The 18,224-nt window shown below is 53.7% G+C and overlaps 5 protein-coding genes across 5 annotated transcripts; 3 read left to right on the top strand and 2 right to left on the bottom strand.

Moving 5' to 3' along the window:
• The first annotated feature begins 94 nt into the window (after positions 1-94).
• On the top strand, positions 95-3,579 carry BDY24DRAFT_348092 (MFS transporter). The gene is made up of 17 exons (XM_076637658.1): positions 95-483; positions 607-678; positions 776-817; positions 967-979; positions 1,055-1,166; positions 1,261-1,336; positions 1,456-1,516; positions 1,595-1,668; positions 1,753-1,819; positions 1,905-1,978; positions 2,048-2,313; positions 2,386-2,460; positions 2,528-2,669; positions 2,742-2,821; positions 2,890-2,995; positions 3,084-3,144; positions 3,235-3,579. The coding sequence occupies exons 1-17, from the start codon at positions 283-285 to the stop codon at positions 3,417-3,419; spliced, it is 1,707 nt and encodes a 568-aa protein (XP_076499572.1). The 5' UTR covers positions 95-282; the 3' UTR covers positions 3,420-3,579.
• A 586-nt stretch (positions 3,580-4,165) lies between these two features.
• BDY24DRAFT_379644 (uncharacterized protein) lies at positions 4,166-6,548 on the top strand. The gene is made up of 10 exons (XM_076639068.1): positions 4,166-4,339; positions 4,431-4,808; positions 4,932-5,041; positions 5,134-5,231; positions 5,305-5,451; positions 5,533-5,620; positions 5,699-5,922; positions 5,997-6,196; positions 6,298-6,421; positions 6,487-6,548. Exons 1-10 carry the CDS (start codon positions 4,290-4,292, stop codon positions 6,499-6,501), a joined length of 1,434 nt encoding a protein of 477 aa, XP_076499571.1. The 5' UTR covers positions 4,166-4,289; the 3' UTR covers positions 6,502-6,548.
• A 159-nt stretch (positions 6,549-6,707) lies between these two features.
• On the bottom strand, positions 6,708-12,188 carry BDY24DRAFT_233376 (plasma-membrane proton-efflux P-type ATPase). Its single transcript, XM_076636651.1, has 25 exons — positions 12,005-12,188; positions 11,780-11,883; positions 11,625-11,677; positions 11,474-11,506; positions 11,234-11,320; positions 11,105-11,123; positions 10,917-11,042; positions 10,712-10,831; positions 10,602-10,628; positions 10,381-10,514; positions 10,131-10,294; positions 9,729-10,053; positions 9,537-9,655; positions 9,368-9,463; positions 9,112-9,293; positions 8,942-9,027; positions 8,678-8,872; positions 8,401-8,595; positions 8,222-8,324; positions 7,846-8,147; positions 7,604-7,772; positions 7,499-7,524; positions 7,211-7,415; positions 7,028-7,115; positions 6,708-6,942 (listed from the first exon to the last, which is right to left on the bottom strand). The coding sequence occupies exons 1-25, from the start codon at positions 12,081-12,083 to the stop codon at positions 6,911-6,913; spliced, it is 3,069 nt and encodes a 1,022-aa protein (XP_076499570.1). The 5' UTR covers positions 12,084-12,188; the 3' UTR covers positions 6,708-6,910.
• Positions 12,189-13,175: 987 nt separating this feature from the next.
• On the bottom strand, positions 13,176-14,590 carry BDY24DRAFT_379636 (uncharacterized protein). The gene is made up of 3 exons (XM_076639067.1): positions 14,351-14,590; positions 14,083-14,277; positions 13,176-13,978 (listed from the first exon to the last, which is right to left on the bottom strand). The coding sequence occupies exons 1-3, from the start codon at positions 14,351-14,353 to the stop codon at positions 13,226-13,228; spliced, it is 951 nt and encodes a 316-aa protein (XP_076499569.1). The 5' UTR covers positions 14,354-14,590; the 3' UTR covers positions 13,176-13,225.
• A 1,096-nt stretch (positions 14,591-15,686) lies between these two features.
• Positions 15,687-18,109, top strand: BDY24DRAFT_233333 (uncharacterized protein). Its single transcript, XM_076636650.1, has 7 exons — positions 15,687-16,371; positions 16,453-16,479; positions 16,559-16,635; positions 16,705-16,987; positions 17,059-17,165; positions 17,234-17,506; positions 17,667-18,109. Exons 1-7 carry the CDS (start codon positions 15,883-15,885, stop codon positions 17,875-17,877), a joined length of 1,467 nt encoding a protein of 488 aa, XP_076499568.1. The 5' UTR covers positions 15,687-15,882; the 3' UTR covers positions 17,878-18,109.
• The last annotated feature ends 115 nt before the right edge of the window (positions 18,110-18,224 follow it).

Below are 18,224 nucleotides of genomic sequence, written 5' to 3'. Positions count from 1 at the left end.
TGGTTCCTCGACTGTGCTTCGACGGCCGTCGACTTCGATCCCTCTCCCCCATGTTCAGCCCCTCCTTCTTTTCTCACTCCCCTCTCCCTTCCCTCCAAACTCGAGCCGCCGGCAGTTGCCAACGGCCCCGACCTGTGACCCGAAGGCCATTTTCCTCGCTCGCCGTCATTTCTTTCAGTCCAAAACCTGACCTCGACCTGACCTCCAACGTTCACCCTCCCCTCTCTCTCTCTTCTCTCTTCCCCTCCTCCCGTTAACTCTTCTACTCGGCACTTGGACATCATGCCAGCCCTCAAGAAGACCAACATCAACGCCAACTTCTTCCCTCGAGCCTTTCCGGACGAGAACGACGAAGAGCAGGTCGAAAACACTGGACAAACCTCTACCAACGCTCCTCGACCTCCTCGGCAACCTTCCTTCGGTGATTCTGCTGGATCTGATCCTTCAACACAGCCTCCTACGAGGTCTGCTTCTCCCGCTGGCGTGAGTGCTCGTCCTATCTCTTAATACCTTCCTGCTCGATCGAGCCAGAACGCTTTGACTGGACGGACGAAGCTGACCGTTCTTCTGCTCCTCCCCGCTCATTTTCTTCCCCCTCGCATACAGTCTACCAAAGAGATCATGCAAAAGGGCAAGAAGACCAAGATCATCCTGCTTCATTTCGAGGAGGGCGACCCTGTGAGCTTCGATCTCTTTCGAGTCTCACCTTCGTCGGATGCTGAGTTCTTCGAGATCTGACCCTTCTTCCCCACTATCTCTTCTTCTCTCTTCGTAGGAGGATCCTCTGAACTGGTCCAAGTCTCGAAAGTGGTTCACCGTGAGTACTCGAGCGAACAGAGGGAAGAGGGAGAGCACAGAGAACGAAACGACGACGCGCGCGTCTTTGGCTCCGCGTCTTCTTGGTTTCTTGATCCTCCTGACCTGTTGCTGATCCAAACCCTTCCGTGTCTTTCTCCTCCGAAACAGACCTTCCTTCTTTGTCAGTCATGCTTACCTCCCTACCTCTGAGCTCTCCGAAGGGCTGACCGACCGAAACCTCCCCCTTCGCTTCCAGGCATGATGACCTGCTTGATCGGGCTTTCTACCTCCGCCTACTCCAACACTATCGACCGAATGACTACGGAATTTGGTGTGAGCACGGTTGCGGGCCAGGTTGGGATGTTCACGTCAGTAGTCGCTCTTCTGAGCCTTCGGAATATCCTTCGTCGGGTTTTTTTGGTTTGCTGACCTTCGAACCGTTCTCGATCTTCTCCCTACCAGTTTCAACGCCGCTTGTGCCATCGCTCCTCTATTCCTCGCTCCTCTTTGTGAGCTCATCGGTCGACGAGAGGTCTACGTGAGTCTCTTTTTGATCGTCTACCGCGTCCTCCTTCCCTCTCCTCCACTCGTCTTCTTTTCCCTTCCCTCGTTCTGTCTCTGCTCCGGCCACAGCTAACCTCGATTTCCTTCTCGCAGCTTACTGCCTACGGACTCTTCGTCCTCTGCTTCTTGTTTCTCGCCTTGGGGAAGAACATCGGTTCGTTCGAGTTCGACCTCCTGCCTCGCAGTTCTTTCTCGACGCTGACCTTCTGGCTCCTCTTCTCATTCTCCATAGGAACTGAGATCGTCGGTCGACTATTCTCTGGATTGTTTGGGTCCTGCGGTACGATTCTTGTGGGAGGAACCCTGGTGAGCATTGACATACTGTAGATCTCTCTTCGACGCGTTCGACGACGAAACGGCTGACCTTCCCTTCCTCTCCTTTCCATCCAGGCCGACATCTGGAAGACTAAGGAGCGATCCGTACCTATGTCTTGCTTCACTTTCGTCGCTATCTTCGGTAAGCTCTTCCTCCCCAAGCCTGAACGGAAAGTGAGAAGCGGAACCAACGAGACTGACCTGTTCTCTCGTCGTCCTTTCCTCAGGTACCATCGCAGCTCCAGTCTACTCTGGGTACATTACGCAGTACATTGGATGGCGCTGGGTCGAGTGGGTTCACGTGAGTACAAGGCGTCTCTCTTCGAACTTTTCTCGTCGGATACTGATCGTCGCGTCCCCCCTTCCTCAGATGATCGCCAACGGAATCCTCTTCATCGTCGAGCTCTTCTTCTTCAAGGAGACTCGAGGAGCCAAGATCCTCGCCGTCCGAGCTAAGGCTCTTCGCAAGGAGACCAAGGACGAGTCGTATCGATCTCCATCCGACCTCGAGTCGGAATCCGTGAAGGATCTGCTCACCAAGTCGTCGACTCGAGCCATCAAGCTTCTCATTGGCGAGCCCGTTCTTTTCCTGTTCGGTTTCTGGATTGCAATGGCCTGGGGTATCACCTTCCTCTTGTGAGTTTCGGATATACAGCGCGACCTCTTGTCGAAGACTCCCGCTGACTCGTCTCTTCGCGTCTTCCTCAGCCTTTCGGTCATTCCTCTCACTTTCGCTGGTAATCACGGATGGTCCGAGGGAAATGCTGGTCTTCCTTACTTCGGGTAAGTTTTTTTTATTTCTCTCTCCTTTCTTCTTCCCTTCCTCGACTGACTTCTCCCTTCGTTCCAGTCTGATGTTTGGATGCGTCGTGGGTTTCGTTACTGGCCTCTGGGCCGATAGGAAGTACGATGCCGTCCAGAAGGAGAACAACGGGGTCGCCGTACCTGAGTATAGACTGTACGGAGCGATGTTTTTCTCTCCCCTCCTTCCCGTACGTTGTTTTCCCGCTTCCCTGTCTTCGTCGCTCGTGGCTCACCATCCGCTTCCACTTCCCCTTCTCCAGATCGGTCTCTTCATCTTCTCTTTCACTCAATACGCTCACGTTCACTGGATCGCTCCTATCATTGCTCTCGTCCCCATCATGTTCGTCTTTCGATCGATCGTTCTCGACGCGTCGCAACCTCGAGCTGACCTTCCCCCTTCGTGATCAGCGTCGGGATTTATCATATCTTCCTCGCAACATACAATTACACGACTGATGCCTACGGAGATATGTCTTCCAGTGCCATCGCGGGTCAGGGATTCATGAGGAACATGGTGAGTTCGAAAACGAGGTCGACTCCAGGAACGCATTCCCCTCCCCCTTCTCATCGCTGATCCATCCCTCTCACTCCTTCCCTCTCAGTTCGCTGCTTCTTTCCCTCTGTTCGCCACTCAGATGTTCAAGGGAATGGGCTACCAGTTCGGTGAGTCTTCCTCGCATTCAAGAAGGAAGAGGAGAAAGAGGACGTTGATCGAACTGACTTTCCGCTCTTTTTCTTCTTCCCCTCTACTAGCCGGTCTCCTTCTCGCACTCATCACCCTCGCCCTCGCCCCCATTCCTTTCGTTCTGTTCAAGTACGGTACCAGGATTCGAGCCTCAAGCACGTACGCTATCTCTGACGACGAGAAGGAAGCCGAGAAGAAGGAGACTTCGGACACGACTGAGACTGAGAAGAGGCAGCTGCATGGAGCTGCCTAATTGAACGTCCTTTCATCAAATCCTCCTTTGACTACCTCCCTCTTTCGCTCCCCCATTCCCTGAACTCTTAGACCTCTCCTTCGCATCTCTTGTCTCGCTCAGCTCGTCTTACTCACTTCGAACCTTTAGATCGTCGACCTAATGTATCTTTACCCTTCGCATGTCATCTTAATCAATCGTAATACCATTCCTCAGCCCGAGTTTTCGGAAAGAAAGCCAGATCAGCGCCGCTAGGACGTATCTGAAGGAAAGCGAGGACGCGTCGCGCCTCCCTTGCTTGACTTCTGATGCCATCAATACATCCCCTCCGCGGCTTCGAGTCCAGGTACAGCCCCTGATCTCTGGCAGCTTCTCAGTGAGGACAGAGAGGAAAACATCGAGGGCAGAGCGTCGTCGCAGGCGAGCCTAACGCGAAACGAAGAAGAAGGTTTGGACGCGTTGGGCTCTCCTCCGTCCTTCCCGCTCTTCGATTCGCCCTCAGCTTTCTCAAGACGTCTTGGGAGCTGACCGCTCCTCTTTTCGTTTCTATTACGAAGCGAACAGGCCCAAAACGACGCGTCGAGCTTCCTCCAAAAAGAGCAAAGAAGAAGAGAGTTTGGAGAGGCTGAAACTGACGCGCCGAGCTCGAGGACTCCATCTTCTCGCCCTTCTCCACGTTGACCTTCTAGAGTTTAGCCTTAAAGCTGCTCTCCCAGATAAGCTTTCGTCGAGGAGCTCAAGCCTCGAAGATGAAACAGAAGGATTCCTCCCAACCAACCTCTTCGTCTCTTCTTTCTCCTTCCCCTACCCACTTCTTCGCCGCTGCTCTCAGTCGTCACTTCCTTTCACTTTAGGGCTCGCTCGTCGGCTCTCGTAGGCCTTTGAATTTGCATGGTGCAGATACAGCCTCTCCTAGGAGCAGTGATCTCGAAGCCGGTTCGGTGAGCTCGCTCGACTCCTCGTCCTCCTCCTCCTCCTTCGAGCTTCTTCTTCTTCGCTTCGGTCGCTGATCTTTCCCTCTTCGCTGCACAGTCATTCTCCTTTACGGATAGCGATCATCGGTCTCTTCTCCTTCCTCACCTTCTTCGGACTCCTCTCGCTCCATCTCGTCCGACAAGGCAACTCTTTCCTCATCCCCTTCTACCCAACCAACACTCCTCCTCCCTTGGCTCCGAAGCTTCCTCCTCTCAAAGAGCTCCTCCTCCAAACTCGGTTACACATGCACCCCAATCTGGTCAAGTGGAGTCATCTCGTCCAAGAGCACAACGATCTCGCGATGGAACGGCTTTGGTCGTGCACGCAGAAGGAGAACTCAACCTGCGAGAACGAGAGGATCAAATCGGTCGTTCTACTGGGAGCCGAGGAGTTTAGATTGGGATTCTCGGGATGGACTGGAGGGGAGACGATCTGGTGAGTGTTTGTCGAAGGTGCTGCATCGCTGAAATGGAGCTCGGAGCCTCCTGGGAGCAGAGAAGAGAGGTCGGAAGGGAAAGGCGAAGCTCACCACGTTTTCCTCCTCCCTCCTCCCTCCAGGTCGAATTCCGTTTTCAAAACGATGAACGATCTGGGCTACACAACCATCATTTCCACCGACAACAATGTCACTCACTCTCACTACAAGCTCTTCGCTCCCTGGACGAAAGGTAACGGTTTGCTCCCTGCGAAGGAGGGCTCGTCCGAATCCGGAACCTCGACGCGTCGAAGCTGACCTTCTCCCTCCTCTCGCCTCCTTCAGTCATCATCGTGAGCGGTGCAAACGCTTTCAAGTGCTTTAGTTCGGTAGACTGCATCAAGCAGTCTTCGACGGACGAAGAGGGGATTCCAGCTTGGAAGGTGCGTTGACTTTGTCTCGACGACGACGAGTCGCGACGCTCACTCCCTCGACGACTTCTTGCACACTTTACAGTTGATGTCCCTACATTTCTGGCCACTTGCAAAGAACCCGCTAGGTCCGAAATGGACCCTCTCTCCTGAGCCTGCTCCAGAGAACATCTACAGGGAGCAAGGAGAACCGAATTTCGATCTCGGCTACTCGCGTGAAGACTGTAGGTCGGTTAGTCCTTGCTCTTCGCTTTAGAGATCAAACCCAAGCCTGGATAGCTGCTAAAAATATCTCCTCTTGATTCAACTGCAGGTCCCTCTGATACCTCACTCGGCAAGAGTCAACCAAGCCTTCCTGTACGCAAAGCGAAGCTCTTTTTTTTTCAACACCAACTACGCCTGTGAGCCTATTTCACTCTTTTTCCTCTTGTCTCACGGCTGATCATTGTTTTTATCTCTCGATGGCTCGCTGCCTCAAGGGTCGGATGCCATTCTCAACACAACTTCGCACGATCTGAAGTTGAGCTTTGTGGGCGCTCCCGCCATGATTCCTGGCTTCCCCTCCCTTCCTCCTGCCATGCATCACCTCAACCCTACAACTGGACTTCTTCCAGAGGATGAGTTCTTCGCTGAGCTCGGGAAATCGGTTGCTCTCGTAGGAATCGGGGATCCGCCGTTGTCTCCTTCACCGTACGACGCGTTGGTTCGTCGCAGTTTCCTCCTTCCCACAATTTCCTCCTTACAAAGCCTCGACTCACGATGTGCTTTTGTTTATAGTGCTTCGGAACTCCTTTCATCAATCCCATCCTCCGAGCAGATCCAAATCGCCCAGACGATCGTTCGCAGTGGAAATCACAACAAAGAACCCTCAAGCATTTCGACCCTCCCTATGTTTACAACGTGCATCGAGGAGACCTGGAAGGATTCAAGAAAGCCCTGATATTGGCTAGGGATACACCCTTTCCGGGCGATGGGAGGTGAGTCCTCTCCCTCTTTTCAAAACGCGTCGCGACGAGTGCTGACTTTCTTTTCGCCCTCCTCATTTCCCCTCCCCCCCTGCCCCCTCCCCCCCTTGCAGATTCATACCTCCTCGGATGAGAGAGTCCGAAATGCGTCTTCGAGTGATCAGTCTAGTTGAGGGAGACTGGAAGGAGAAGGCTCAGGAGCTGCTGGTCCAGAGGATGTCGACGGGAGACGGAGAGGTGAGTTTTTCGACGCGTCGCTGTTTCTTTCACGACTTGTGCTGATCAGTTCTCTCCTTTCGCAGATGTTCGTCGTATGAATAGATCTGTAAGAAATGATGTATAAGTATGTATGTGCCAATCTGTGTCTGTGATGTTGTTCTTTTCCTTCTCCAAGTCGAGTCTCGACTCCTGCTTGACTCTCGTCTCCAAGGCGGAAAATCGATTCCTCTCCTCCTTCTTGCTCATTCTGTTCGTTCGCCTTCTTCACTGAAGCCCTACCGGTTTCTTTCTCCAGTTTGAGAGGTTTCTAGGTGTGGGATGCTCATTCAAGAAAGAAAGATTCGAAACGAAAGAGACGGATCGGGTAACGAGGGGGAGGGAGGGAACGAAAAGAAAGCAAGAGAGACGAAAGGAAGCGATCAACATTAGCGAAAGACGAGAACTAAGGAAACACGCAGAGAGAAGGCAGAGTGGGGTTTATGGAACGAAGGGCGGGCGAGAGAGAGATCAGACTCGAGAAGGGTGTCGAGCGAGGGTGGCTTCGAAGAAAGACGAGGAAGAGAAGTCTAGAGTCAGCACACTCGCTCGAGCGTTCGACGCAGCTGTAACAGCATGTTTAATCACCTCCCGTCTGATGAGTTTGAGCCGCTCCGAACCGTTGTTGCTCTTGCTGAGACATGAGGACCTTGTTCTGTCCCAGTCCGACTCGTCTCTGAGAGAAAGGAAAGAATGAAGAACGGGTCAGTTTATGCGTGTCGAAGAGTCCGAGGACGAGAAAAGCCTAAGGGAGTTGAGGCCAATTCGTACCTTGAGGAACGAGGTTCGGTTCGAGTACTGGAGGTGAAGAAAGAAAGGAAGGAGAGAAAGACGCGTCAGGGTTGTGCTCATTTCGAAGAGGAAAGGAACGGTACCGACCAAGCTCTCGTGCCTCGAGATAGTCCTGGTGATAGGAGCTCCTCCTCCCTCGACTCCAGTAGTGGGAAGTTTCGCGAGCTCTCGGTTTCGGAGGTACCTTTTGAACGGAAAAGAAAGAGAGCAAGGCGAGGTCAACACTTCCGTTCGATGGAGCCTCGAGACGAAGCAGAGGAGACTCACTTGATGACGGTCGCTTTCATGGCGAACTGAAGAGAGGAGAATACGGAAGAGGAGAGACGGTCAGATCGAGAAGAGAAGAAGAGGGAAGGGGGAGACGCGTCGAACCTTGACGAGATCCATCGGGAAGAACCAAACGATGTTCCAGACCCAGACGATTCCGATCCAGCCTCCAGAGATCGAGTGAACGTTGGTGAATCCCCAATCTCCGAAGCCTGCGATAATGGACGAGACGAGTTGAGCGAGGCAGAAGGCGAGCATCAGGGCGGTCGAAGGTCTGAGGGAAGAGGAAGGTCGATCAGCATCTCGTTGCGTCGTAGGATCATCGAGGAGGGGAGACGAAAGCTCACCTCTCCATGAAGCACCATCCGTGAGATCGAGTAACGAAGATAAGAGCCTGCGAGATGATGGCGACCTGAAGATAAATAACCATGTGTCCTTTGGGGTCACCCACGTCCTTGATGGCCTCGACTCCGAAGCGATCCTCGAAGAAGTCGGTGTCGTGCATGACGATGTAGAGAACGATGGTCGAGAGGGTGAGGTAGAGTCCGTAGGCGATGGCGTAGGAGAAGATTTCGGTGAGGTCCCAGTGGTCGGGAGTCATGGAGGGCAGGACTCGGTCGAGGGAGAGGGTCATGATGGTTCCGTCGTTCTGAGAAAGGAGAAGCGAGAGGAACGAGGTCAGCGAGAACTCGACGGAGAAGGAAAGAGGAAGAAGAAACCTACGAGGATAGCGATGATCAGGACCATGAAGGGAGGGAAGTTGAATCTCCAGGCAAAGGCGAGGATGGCGAACGAGACGACGATTCGAATGGTGACGGCGCAGGCACTGAAAAAAGAAGTAAGACAGCGATGAGCTTCGATGTTCCGTCGAGGACGAACAGCGGAAGGGAAGCGCTGCTCACTAGATAGCGTAGTTCCTCATCCTCTGGAAGATGACTCGAGATCCTCGAATGGCGTGAACGATGGTCGAGAGTCCAGGCTCGGTGAGAACGATATCGGCGGCTCCTCGAGCAGCGTCGGTAGCTCCCTCGACGGCGATTCCGACGTTGGCTCGGGAGAGAGCAGGAGCGTCGTTAGCTCCGTCTCCAGTCATGGCGCTGCGAAGGGAAGAGGGAAGGGAATAGGGAGGTCAGGATGAGAAAAGAAGGACAAGGACGACGAGAGAGAGACGCGACGAACCAAAGGTGTCCAAGTCCCTGAATCCTCTTGACGATCTCGAACTTGTGCTCGGGGAAGACTCCAGCGAATCCATCGGCGTCCATGATCATCTCGTCGAGCGAAGCATACTTTCCTCCGGCGGGAGGTCCGTCCTTGAGGATCTTAGCCGGGTACATGTGGTCGCCCAAACCGAGCCGTCGTCCAGTCTCCTTAGCACTGTGAAAGGAGATCAAGAGTCAGCTCGGGCTCGAGAACGGCGAGAGCAAGAAGAGAAAGAAAACGAACATAGCGAGTTGATCTCCAGTGACCATCTTGACCTTAACTCCGAGAGCCTGAGCGTCGTCGATGGTCTGCTTGGTGTCGTCTCGAGGCTGAGGGAGAGAACGAAAGGAAAGCAAGGTGAGCTCGCTGGTTCGAAGAAAGGAAGATAAGAAAAGGAAGAAAGAGCTCTTCACAGGATCGAAGATAGCAAGAAGACCGATGAGCTCGAATCCAGTTCCCTCGGCGTTCTTCTCCTTCGAGTTTCCTTTGACCTCCTCGAAAGCAACAGCGAGAGCTCGAAGTCCTCGTCGAGCGAACTCCTCAACGTCCTTCTCGAGCTGATCTTCCATCTCGGCGGTCTTGTTCCTGGTGCAGACTGAAAGAAAGCCGAAAAGGAACGAGTCAGCGACGAAGATGAGAGAAGACGACGCGTCGAATTCTCCGACTCACTTTCGATGATGATTCCAGTCATTCCCTTGGTGGCTCGCTTGACTTGACCAGAGGAGAGCTCGACGTAGGTGGCTTCGGTTCGCTTGTCGACGGGGTCTGAAGAAGGGAGAGAGGGAGACGGTCAGCGTCGAGTTCGAGTCGGTGAAGTGAGGAGAGGGAAACGACTGACTGAAGGGCTTGAAGTCGAGAAGTTGAATCCCAGCTCGAGCGTTCTCGGGTCCTCCTGCACACTGAACGACGCAGCCGTCGATAGCATCCATGTTCTCGGTTCGGGAAGCGTAGGCGGCGCTGGGAGAAGAGAAGAAAGAGACGGGAAGTCAGAACGAGCTCTCGATTCGACGACAAACGACGAAGAACTCACAGAGTCATCACCTCCTGGGCGTTGAAAGGACCGTATCGCTTGACCTCGTCCATATCGATGGTAAGCTTGTTGGTAGTGAGGGTTCCGGTCTTGTCAGAGCAGAGGATGGTGACTCCAGCGAGCTCCTCGATGGCAGTGATTCGAGTAACGATGGCCTTGTGCTTTGCGAGTTGCTGAGCTCCGACGGCCATGGTGACGGAGAGGACAGTAGGCATGGCGATGGGGATTCCTCCGATCAAGAGGACGAGGATGTTATCGAGTCCGTCTCGGTAGGAGTATCGAAAGTCGGCATAGAGGATGAGGATCTCGAGGAGAACGAAGATTCCTGGGGGAAGAAAGGAGGACGAGGTCGAGGTTGGTGAGAGCTCGAGAGCCTAGCTACGGAAAGAGACGAGTGCTCACCGATAGACACCATGCAGAAGAGACCGATCTTGGCGAGGACTCGTTGGAGATGTCCCGTCGAGTCGTTATCTTCTCCGACGAGAGTAGCAGCTCGTCCGAAGAATGTGTTGGCTCCAGTGGAGATGACGATTCCCTCGGCTTCTCCTTGCTTGCAGGTCGATCCACTGAAAACGTAAAGGGGGGAAGGGAGGGGTCAGTCAGCAACGGCCGAAGGGAAGGGAGAGGGTTCGAAGGACGCGTCGAGACTCACGAGAAAGCCTCGTCTCCGAGCTTCTTGTTGACGGGAAGAGACTCTCCGGTAAGTGCAGCCTGATCCATCGAGACCTCGATAGCCTCGGTAAGTCGACAGTCGGAAGGGCAGACGTCTCCGTGCTTGAAGGAGATCTGAGATCGAAGGAAATCGCGAAAGAGAAGACGCGTCAGATTTCGAGTTCGAACTTCAACAAATCACAAAGCCGAGACTCGACGAACCATATCTCCAGGGACTAGGTCAGCAGACTGAGGAAATTCCAAGCGAAACAGAAGACAAGAAGGTCGTCAGTCAACATATAAAGAAGTTGCGAGGCAAAACGTGAACGAACGTCGATTTCTTTCCAAGCTCCGTCCCTCTTGACCTTGGCCTTGGGAGCGAGAGAGTCCATGAGAGCCTTGACAGCGTTACCAGCGTTTCTTTCCTCGATGAATCCGATGGTGGAGTTGATCTGGAAGAGCGCGGAGGAAGGAGAGGAGGCGAGGTCAGCGTGAGGAGACGCGCAGAAAGAAGAGGGTCGGCGGAGAAAGACTCACGAAGAGAAGAAGAACGATTCCCACGAAATCTTGCCAGTCAGGAGCTCGACCTTCTCCGTTCGAAAGGGCGATGGCGACGAGAGCAGCTCCCTCCATGACCCAGGAGAGAGGGTTCCACATGAAGGACTGGAAAGAAAGAGGCGATCAGCGACGCGTGTCGAGGAAGATTTGCTGAACGAAGGGCTCACGAGGAACTGGAGGAAGGCACTGTTTTAAAAGAGAGAGGAAATCAGCAACCCAGAGTTTCGAAAACAAGATCGAATCGCATCGCCTTTGAATCAACAAAAGAAAGAACGTGGACGAGACGGACGGCTCACTTCTCAGACTTCTCCGTAAGCTTGTTGGGTCCAAAGATCTCGAGTCGTCGAGCAGCTTCTTCGGAAGTGAGTCCTCCTTCGTCGCACCTGACATGGAAGAAGAAGAAAAGAGGGCGAAGAGGAGAAAGAGAGAGGGATCCGAGTCAGTCAAACTACGTCGACTCCACTGCTTCCTTCCGTCCGCGGGGAAGCGAAGAAAGGAGGAGCTGATGATGTAGAAGAAAGGGAAAAAGTACTGACTGGAGAAGCTGCATGACCTCCTCCATCACGACACTGAGGAAAGGAAGAGATAAGAGAAGGGGAAGGGGGAGGTCAGACTCGGAAGCGAGAAAGGCTCAAACCGATGCTCTTTTCCTTCGAGCTGCCTGAGAGAAAAGGGGACAAAGCTCACTGCTCGATGTCGACCTTGTCTTTATCGTAGAGATCTTCAGCTGTGAATTGGATCTAGAGTCGACAACGAGAGCAAGGGAAGGGATGAGACGTCAGTGAGGGACAAGTCCGTTGGTGCCGCCCTCACGTCGTCTTCTTCGAGGAAAGAAAACTTACAGTATCCACGGCCACCTTAGCGTGCTGATCTCCATCGGACTTGTGTTCCATCTCCTTGTACTCTCTCTTCTTCTTCTCCTCGGGAACAACAGCGTCGTCGTCCGCTATCGAAACCAAACAGAGGAAAGGTCAGCTCGACGATCACTGGTCCTCCTTGCTTGTCGAGATAAGAACAACGTGGGAAGCGAGAGGGAGGAATGGGAAGGAGAGGGAGAGAGAACGTACGAGGAGGAGCAGACTTGAGTTCGTCTGGGGGAGTAGGGTCGGTCGAAGAGAAGCCTTGTTGCTTTTCGGGATCGCTCATTCTTGAGGGAAGGGAAGGGGAGGCTGAGGGAGGGCGGAAGAGGGAGGGAGGGATCCTAGGGAGGATTGAGTGGGAGGGGAGCTCGGGGCTTGTTTAGTTGAAAGAAGGGATTGGCGACGGTGTTCTGGGTCTGGGACGAGGATGTGGTTGGAGGAGAAGAAGGGAGGGTCAGCTCGAAAACGAAGAAAAAGGACAGGAGAGACCCGCTGGATCGGTTCGGTCGTCGCCAAGTTTCACTCTTCTGCTACCGTCCCGTCGCTTTGAGAAGATTTTCACACCTCTCGGAGAAACAGAGAAGGCACTGACCTCCCAAGAAGAGAAAATCTGCCGCGATAAGAGGTGGAGGGGAGAGAGGGGGAGTGAGATTGAAGGGGAGCCGAGAGTCGTCACTCAGGATGAGGTGTTTGCGCTGAGGTCAAAAAAATAGAGAGAGGAGAGGGAAATTTGCCAGCCTCGACTTTTCCCTGAGTCCTTACCTCGGCTTGGTTTGTGAGCGACTTGAGTAATCGCTGGGTGGAAGCTGGGAAAAAAAGGCAGTCAGCTCGTCGTCGCTTCTCCTTCCTCCTCCGTCGCATCTCCTCTTCTCTTGCTTCTCCGCCGCGTCGCAAGAAAACAATGGAGCTGTGGAAGCTAGTTCAAAGATACAGGTCAGGGTCGTAAGGTCAGCAGAATCAGAAAAATCCTTCTCCAATAGAACGAGGTCGACGATGGGAGATCGAAGGATGTTGAGCTCGAACATTTCAGCTTCCCTTTTTCAGCCCTGCCAGTCCCGTGTTTTTGGACGCGATCTCGTTCGAGAGCTCGTGCTCTGAAGGACCCTGAGATCCCAGCAGACTTCACTATCATAAATCGCAAGAACTTACTCCTCTTTCTCCAGAAGGTTTCGCCCCGAAAAGCTGCCTCGTCTCTTTCCTCTGTCCGTCCGATCGGACGCGTCGTTGTCGTCTCGCCGGCATTGCTCCGATGCCACTCCTCGTAGCCTTCAGCCCCAGAACAGTATTTGGATCAACTCATTCGCACACCTTTCATCGCCCCAGACTTTGAAAGAATCCTCCGGATACATCTTTGACCAGCAAAATGCATCTCGCCTCCCACAGCTCGACGCGACCCTCCACCCTCCACTCGTCCCTCCTCCTCCCTCTTCACTTCCCACCCTTTACCTCAACCCCCACCCTCTCCATCCAATCCGGATATCTCTTAACCAGATCGCTGAACAACTCCTCCCTCATCGCTTCCCTCTCCACAACAAAGACCAACGCTCTCTCCCTCCCGTTCTCCAACCCAAACGCCTTCGCATTCCCCATCCAGTGCTCCAAGAAATCCTTCGCTGACTTCCTAGGGAACCAGCTCCCTTTTTTCGATCCTCCGACGTGGAACCTCAACGCCTGGAGGGCAGAAAGACTCTCCCTCGGGAGCGACGCGATGTAGCAGTTTCCTCCGAGGTAGCGAAAGGGGACGATCCCTTGGAAAGAGATGTTCTTGAGGTACGTCCAGGAGTTGAGAGTTGATTGAGGTTCGGAGGGGAGTTCACCGAGGTCGGAGAAGAGGGCGAGGCCGCTTGAGGAGGACGAGGAGGACGAGCAGACGAACGCGACTGAGCGAGGGTTGAGGAGAGGGAAGAGGACCGTTTGGAGTGGGTTCAGGATGGCTTTCGTTTGGGAGTTGAGGAGGATTTGGAGGGTTTCGAGAGGAAGGTAGGGAATGAGTTGGTGGTGGTGAGGAAAAGGAGGAGGGAGGCGGGAGGAAGAGAGGTTGGGCAGGGAACGAAGGTGTTTCGAGGAGGAGGGAGGGAGCGCGGCCAAGGAGGAGGAGTGGCCGAAATCGATGGTGAGATGGTGCATCTGGGAGAGGGAGAGGTAGGGTTGGATGCGAGAGGAGGAGGAGGAGGAAGGGAGCTGAAAGCGACGAGAAACAAGAACGAAAAGAAAGAATTCAGCACTCGTGGGGAGGATGGAAAAAAGAGGGTCGGCGGAAAGAGGGAGGAACGAGTCGAGCTCACCGTTGATTCGCAGAAGAGTTCTCCGAGCTGCTGGAGGTTCTTGAGGTTGATGCTGTGGTAAAGACGAGGCCCGCATACGATGAGGAAGTCTACACAGACTTGAGAGAGTCTGGAGAGAGAGGGAGCATCCGAGAGCTCAAGGACGACGAGCAAGACGTCCCAAGGCAGGGAAGGAGGGGAGGCTCGACGAGCAGTCTGGACAGCGAAAGCGAAGCTCGTGGTCAGCTTCAGCTCTCTAGCTTCGAGGAATAGGCGGAAAGAGACGTACCATGCTCTTTTTTCGAGGAAGAAGAGAGAGGACGGCCTGTGAAGAAGCTAGAGGTTTAGGGAAGGAAGACGTGAAAAAAGACAGACCCAAGGCGGCCTGCTTCCCCCTTCTTTCTCCAAGTCGATGTCGGCCGACAATCTAATCAGACTGTTTTCGGGTGGGCTTCTTTGAGTTGAGAAGAGGCAGCTCAAGAGAAGGGAGGAAGTAACTTGAGGTGGCGGCGAGAGGCGAGGGCGGCAGAAGAGAAAGAAGAGGGAGGGAAGAGCTTGGACGAGCTCGCGACTCGCCTTTGTTTTTTCTTCTTCTTCTTCTCGAGAACCGACGTCCGACTCCAACGTTCTCGAAAGCTCTTCTTCTCGAGACTTACAGAAGGGGAGGATCCGCTCCCCCTTGTCGAACGTGGGATTCACAAGAAAGGACTCATTGTGTAAACGCGTCTGTCCTGACGTCGAATCGACCTCCCCTTCGAGACCTCACTCTCGAGAAGCAGCACTGATAGCCGCGACTGATAGCCAGCTCGAGACCTCGTCGACCCAATTTTCGAGTTTATGAGCTGCAGGAAGAGAACAAAGGGAGGTCAGTTCCGGGAGGGGAGGGGACGCGTCGCAGAGACGCGAGTCGCCCAGGGGAGATATCAAGGAGATCTAAAAAAGAAGTCGTGCAGAACGATCAGATCTCTTGAGTTAGACTACGAGAAAGAGAGGAAGGGCTTGGACTCATAGAGTCTAGAGAACGAGAGCCGCTCGACCTTGTTGAGGCGGAGGAGTCGTCGAGGTAGTCGGGAGGCGCAAGAAAAGGACGAGGAAGAGGACGCTACGGAGGAAGGAGAGTTGGAAAAGGACGGAGATGACATCTGGATGAAGGAGATGCTGGTGGCTGGGAGACAGAATCGAGTCAGAGTAAGAGCAGATTTTCTTGAAGGTGAGCTCGCGGCTTGAGCTCGAGGACCCCGTTCCCTTTTCCTTTGCTTTATGAGAAGGCGGTGGAGGCAGCGGGCTGGTGGAGGTATAGTATCCGCTCGTCGAGACCGCGTGCAGTACAGTAAGTAGATGGCCGTTCCAGATGACTTGAGTGATTTCGAGATGACGCTGGAGGAGGGGAGGGAGGGGGAGGAACTTAGAAGCGACGCGTTCTGTTTCTCCTCTCCCTCCAGCTACGTCGGGCACGGGGATCGGTATATCCGAGTCGAGACAAGCATATTGATGCTGCGTACGAGCAACGAAAAGAAATCGACGCAAAAAAAATGTAGGAGCAGGGAGAAGGAGAAGAGGTCGGTGAGCTTCACGCTTTTTGAGCTTCAGTTCGTTTGTAATCTTTGCTCTCCTTCAACGACCATCATCGATGTTTTCGAGCTACATCAAACTCAACGATGACACCCCTCCAGCTCTCTCTCTCTCTCGCATGTGGGAGCGCTCAACCAAGGGATCTCCAGATGGAAAGAAGAGCTCGGGTAGAGCTGGCCGAGCTCTCGCTCCCTCCTCCCTTCCTGTTCCACCAAACCTCTTCTGAACCTCAACCACCACTCCATCAAGATGGCACGAGGTTTCTACCTTCCTCCAGACCCATCAATCGACTCTACAGCTCCTCCGATTCAACGACTCGTCCCTCGCGTTCCTTTCCTCTCCCTCCTCCCTCCTCCGCCTCCTTCAATTTCAGCCCAGCTCTCCCTCCCTCCTTCTCCTCCTTCCTTGCCATCTCCCATTCCAGGATACAGACACAAGACTCATATCCTCCCTTGCGCCTACCCACGAACGTATCACCACTCGACTTGTCCTCCGGCCTCTCAGAAACCGAGATATATCTGGAAGGTGGTCGACCCTTCGACGGAGTCGAGGGAGGAGAGATCGAAGAGGCTCAAGAGCGAGTGTTTCGATCTCGCTCGTCGGCAGGATGGTTTGGAGCTCGTAAAGGAGGGAGAGAGAATAGGCGAGAGGATGGAACAGGTCGTTGAGAGATTCGTCAAGGAGGAGATGGGAGAGTGTCGAGGAGTCGGAGGGAAGAAGGAGGTCACCTTGATCTTTGTGAGTTTCGACTCGTAGGCTGTAGAGTCGCAGATCTCTCAGCACGCTATATGCAATTTCTTCCTTTGGTATCGTATCTAGGGCAACGCAAACGGTCTTCCAGTGGAGGTGAGCCGGCTCCGTCACGCCTCGTTCGATGCAGCCCTCCGATCTCACTTCTGACTTCATCTTTCTTTCCCTCCTTCAGGACTGGGAGTTCCCTCTTCGGACGGTAACCTCGCTCATAGCTTCTGGATCCTTTCCTTTCGAAGTCGTAGAGATCTGGTTCGTCCGTCTCCCTCAAACTCTCCCATCTCAATCTCCCTCCAGCTCACCTCTCCTCTCCTCGTCCAGGTTTCTCAACACACCCCTCGTTGACCCAAATCACGGAACTGCTTACTCATGGAGTGATCACGCTCGTGATCTTACTTCTTTCATCCTTCACTACCTCCCCGTCGCACCTACTTCGTCCGACCTTCCTCAGATGCTTTTTCGGAGGGACGAGCCAGCGCAGAGGGACGGAATCGTCAACGTCGGTCACAGCTTCTCAGGAACCGCCTTCCTGCTAGCTGAACTCGAGAAGGGAAGAGACGGGGGGGAGGCTCTCGGGGAGGGATTGCTGCTGCTTGATCCGATGGTGAGTTCGTCGACCTTTCGATTTTCACGCGTCGGGGCACTCTCGCTGACTTCCCCTCACTCTCTACTCAGATCCTCGATCCTAGATCGGAATATGCTCAGAAGAACGTCTCGACTCCCCAAAAGCCAAGCACCGTCGTTATGGGATCCGTCGGACGCGCAGACGTTTGGCCTTCGTTGTGAGTTCGCCGTCGCACACCTCTCATCGACCTCGCTGACTTTCTTCTCTCCTTCTTCGTCCGAAAAGTTCCGCCGTCAAACCAGCTCTCCTTCGATCTCCCTTCTTCCAGCGGTTCGATCCTACCCAACTAGACTCTTACCTTCGCCATGGTTTCTGCCTGATCAACCCCTCCGACCCTTCGGACGAACGCGTCACTCTCACCTTTCCCCGCTGGGCTGAAGGACTCATCTTCGGACGTGGAGATACGATCAAGGAAACATGGGATAGGCTGGAGTTTGGCGAGAAGGTTGGGAAGGGTTGCAAGGAGGTGAGGTTCGTGTTTCCGGAGCTTTTTGGAATGTGAGTTCATTTTCCCTCTCCTCTTCGGCTCGATTTTACCAGAGTAAGGAGTGCAGGAGAGTCTCCTCTCTCCCTGCTCCCTCTAACGGCGTTCTCAGTCGAGCGAAGAGCTGAGGAAACAGAACTGACTCGACGCATTCACGCTCTCGTTTTCTTTCAGGACTGGTACCTCCTCCGACTCTCGTCGTCTTGCCCACTTCCTTTCCTCGCCCCCAACACCGACCAACCCTACTCCCACTCGAGTCTCGAACGTCATCGTAGAACGAGCGGCCCACCTAATCGTGCAGGAGCGACCCGACGCCGTTGCAGAAGTCCTCTTGGAGTTTCTCGTAGACTTGTTTGGAGGGGAACCGTTGTTAGCCAAGCTTTAGTTAATAGCATGGGACTGAAGCATCGGAACTAGACTACAGCGTAGGAGAAATCAGTCGTCGTCGGATCGGTTAATGCGTGTCGCTTGTCGTCCTCTCGACTGGCTGATATTTTTTTACCACCCCTGTGTTTACTTTCCCGTAGCTTTCAAAGAATCCTCTTTCAATTACTCTCGACTTATACTTCTGCCCCTCCGTTCTTCAGTGTACTTAATCCGCTTTTGCTCGACAGGCTCATACAACGTTGGTCGTGTCGAGATCAGAACGACGCGCCCGCGAGCGTTGAAAACTCATCGAGTTTATCGCCTCATATGGAGCTAGATACAAACTCGACCTAAACTTGTCTAGCA

This window comes from Mrakia frigida (assembly GCF_051309035.1).
Source record: "Mrakia frigida strain ATCC 22029 unplaced genomic scaffold BDY24scaffold_5, whole genome shotgun sequence".
Lineage (NCBI taxonomy): Eukaryota > Fungi > Basidiomycota > Tremellomycetes > Cystofilobasidiales > Mrakiaceae > Mrakia > Mrakia frigida.
This window is presented reverse-complemented; position numbering and strand designations above follow the sequence as displayed.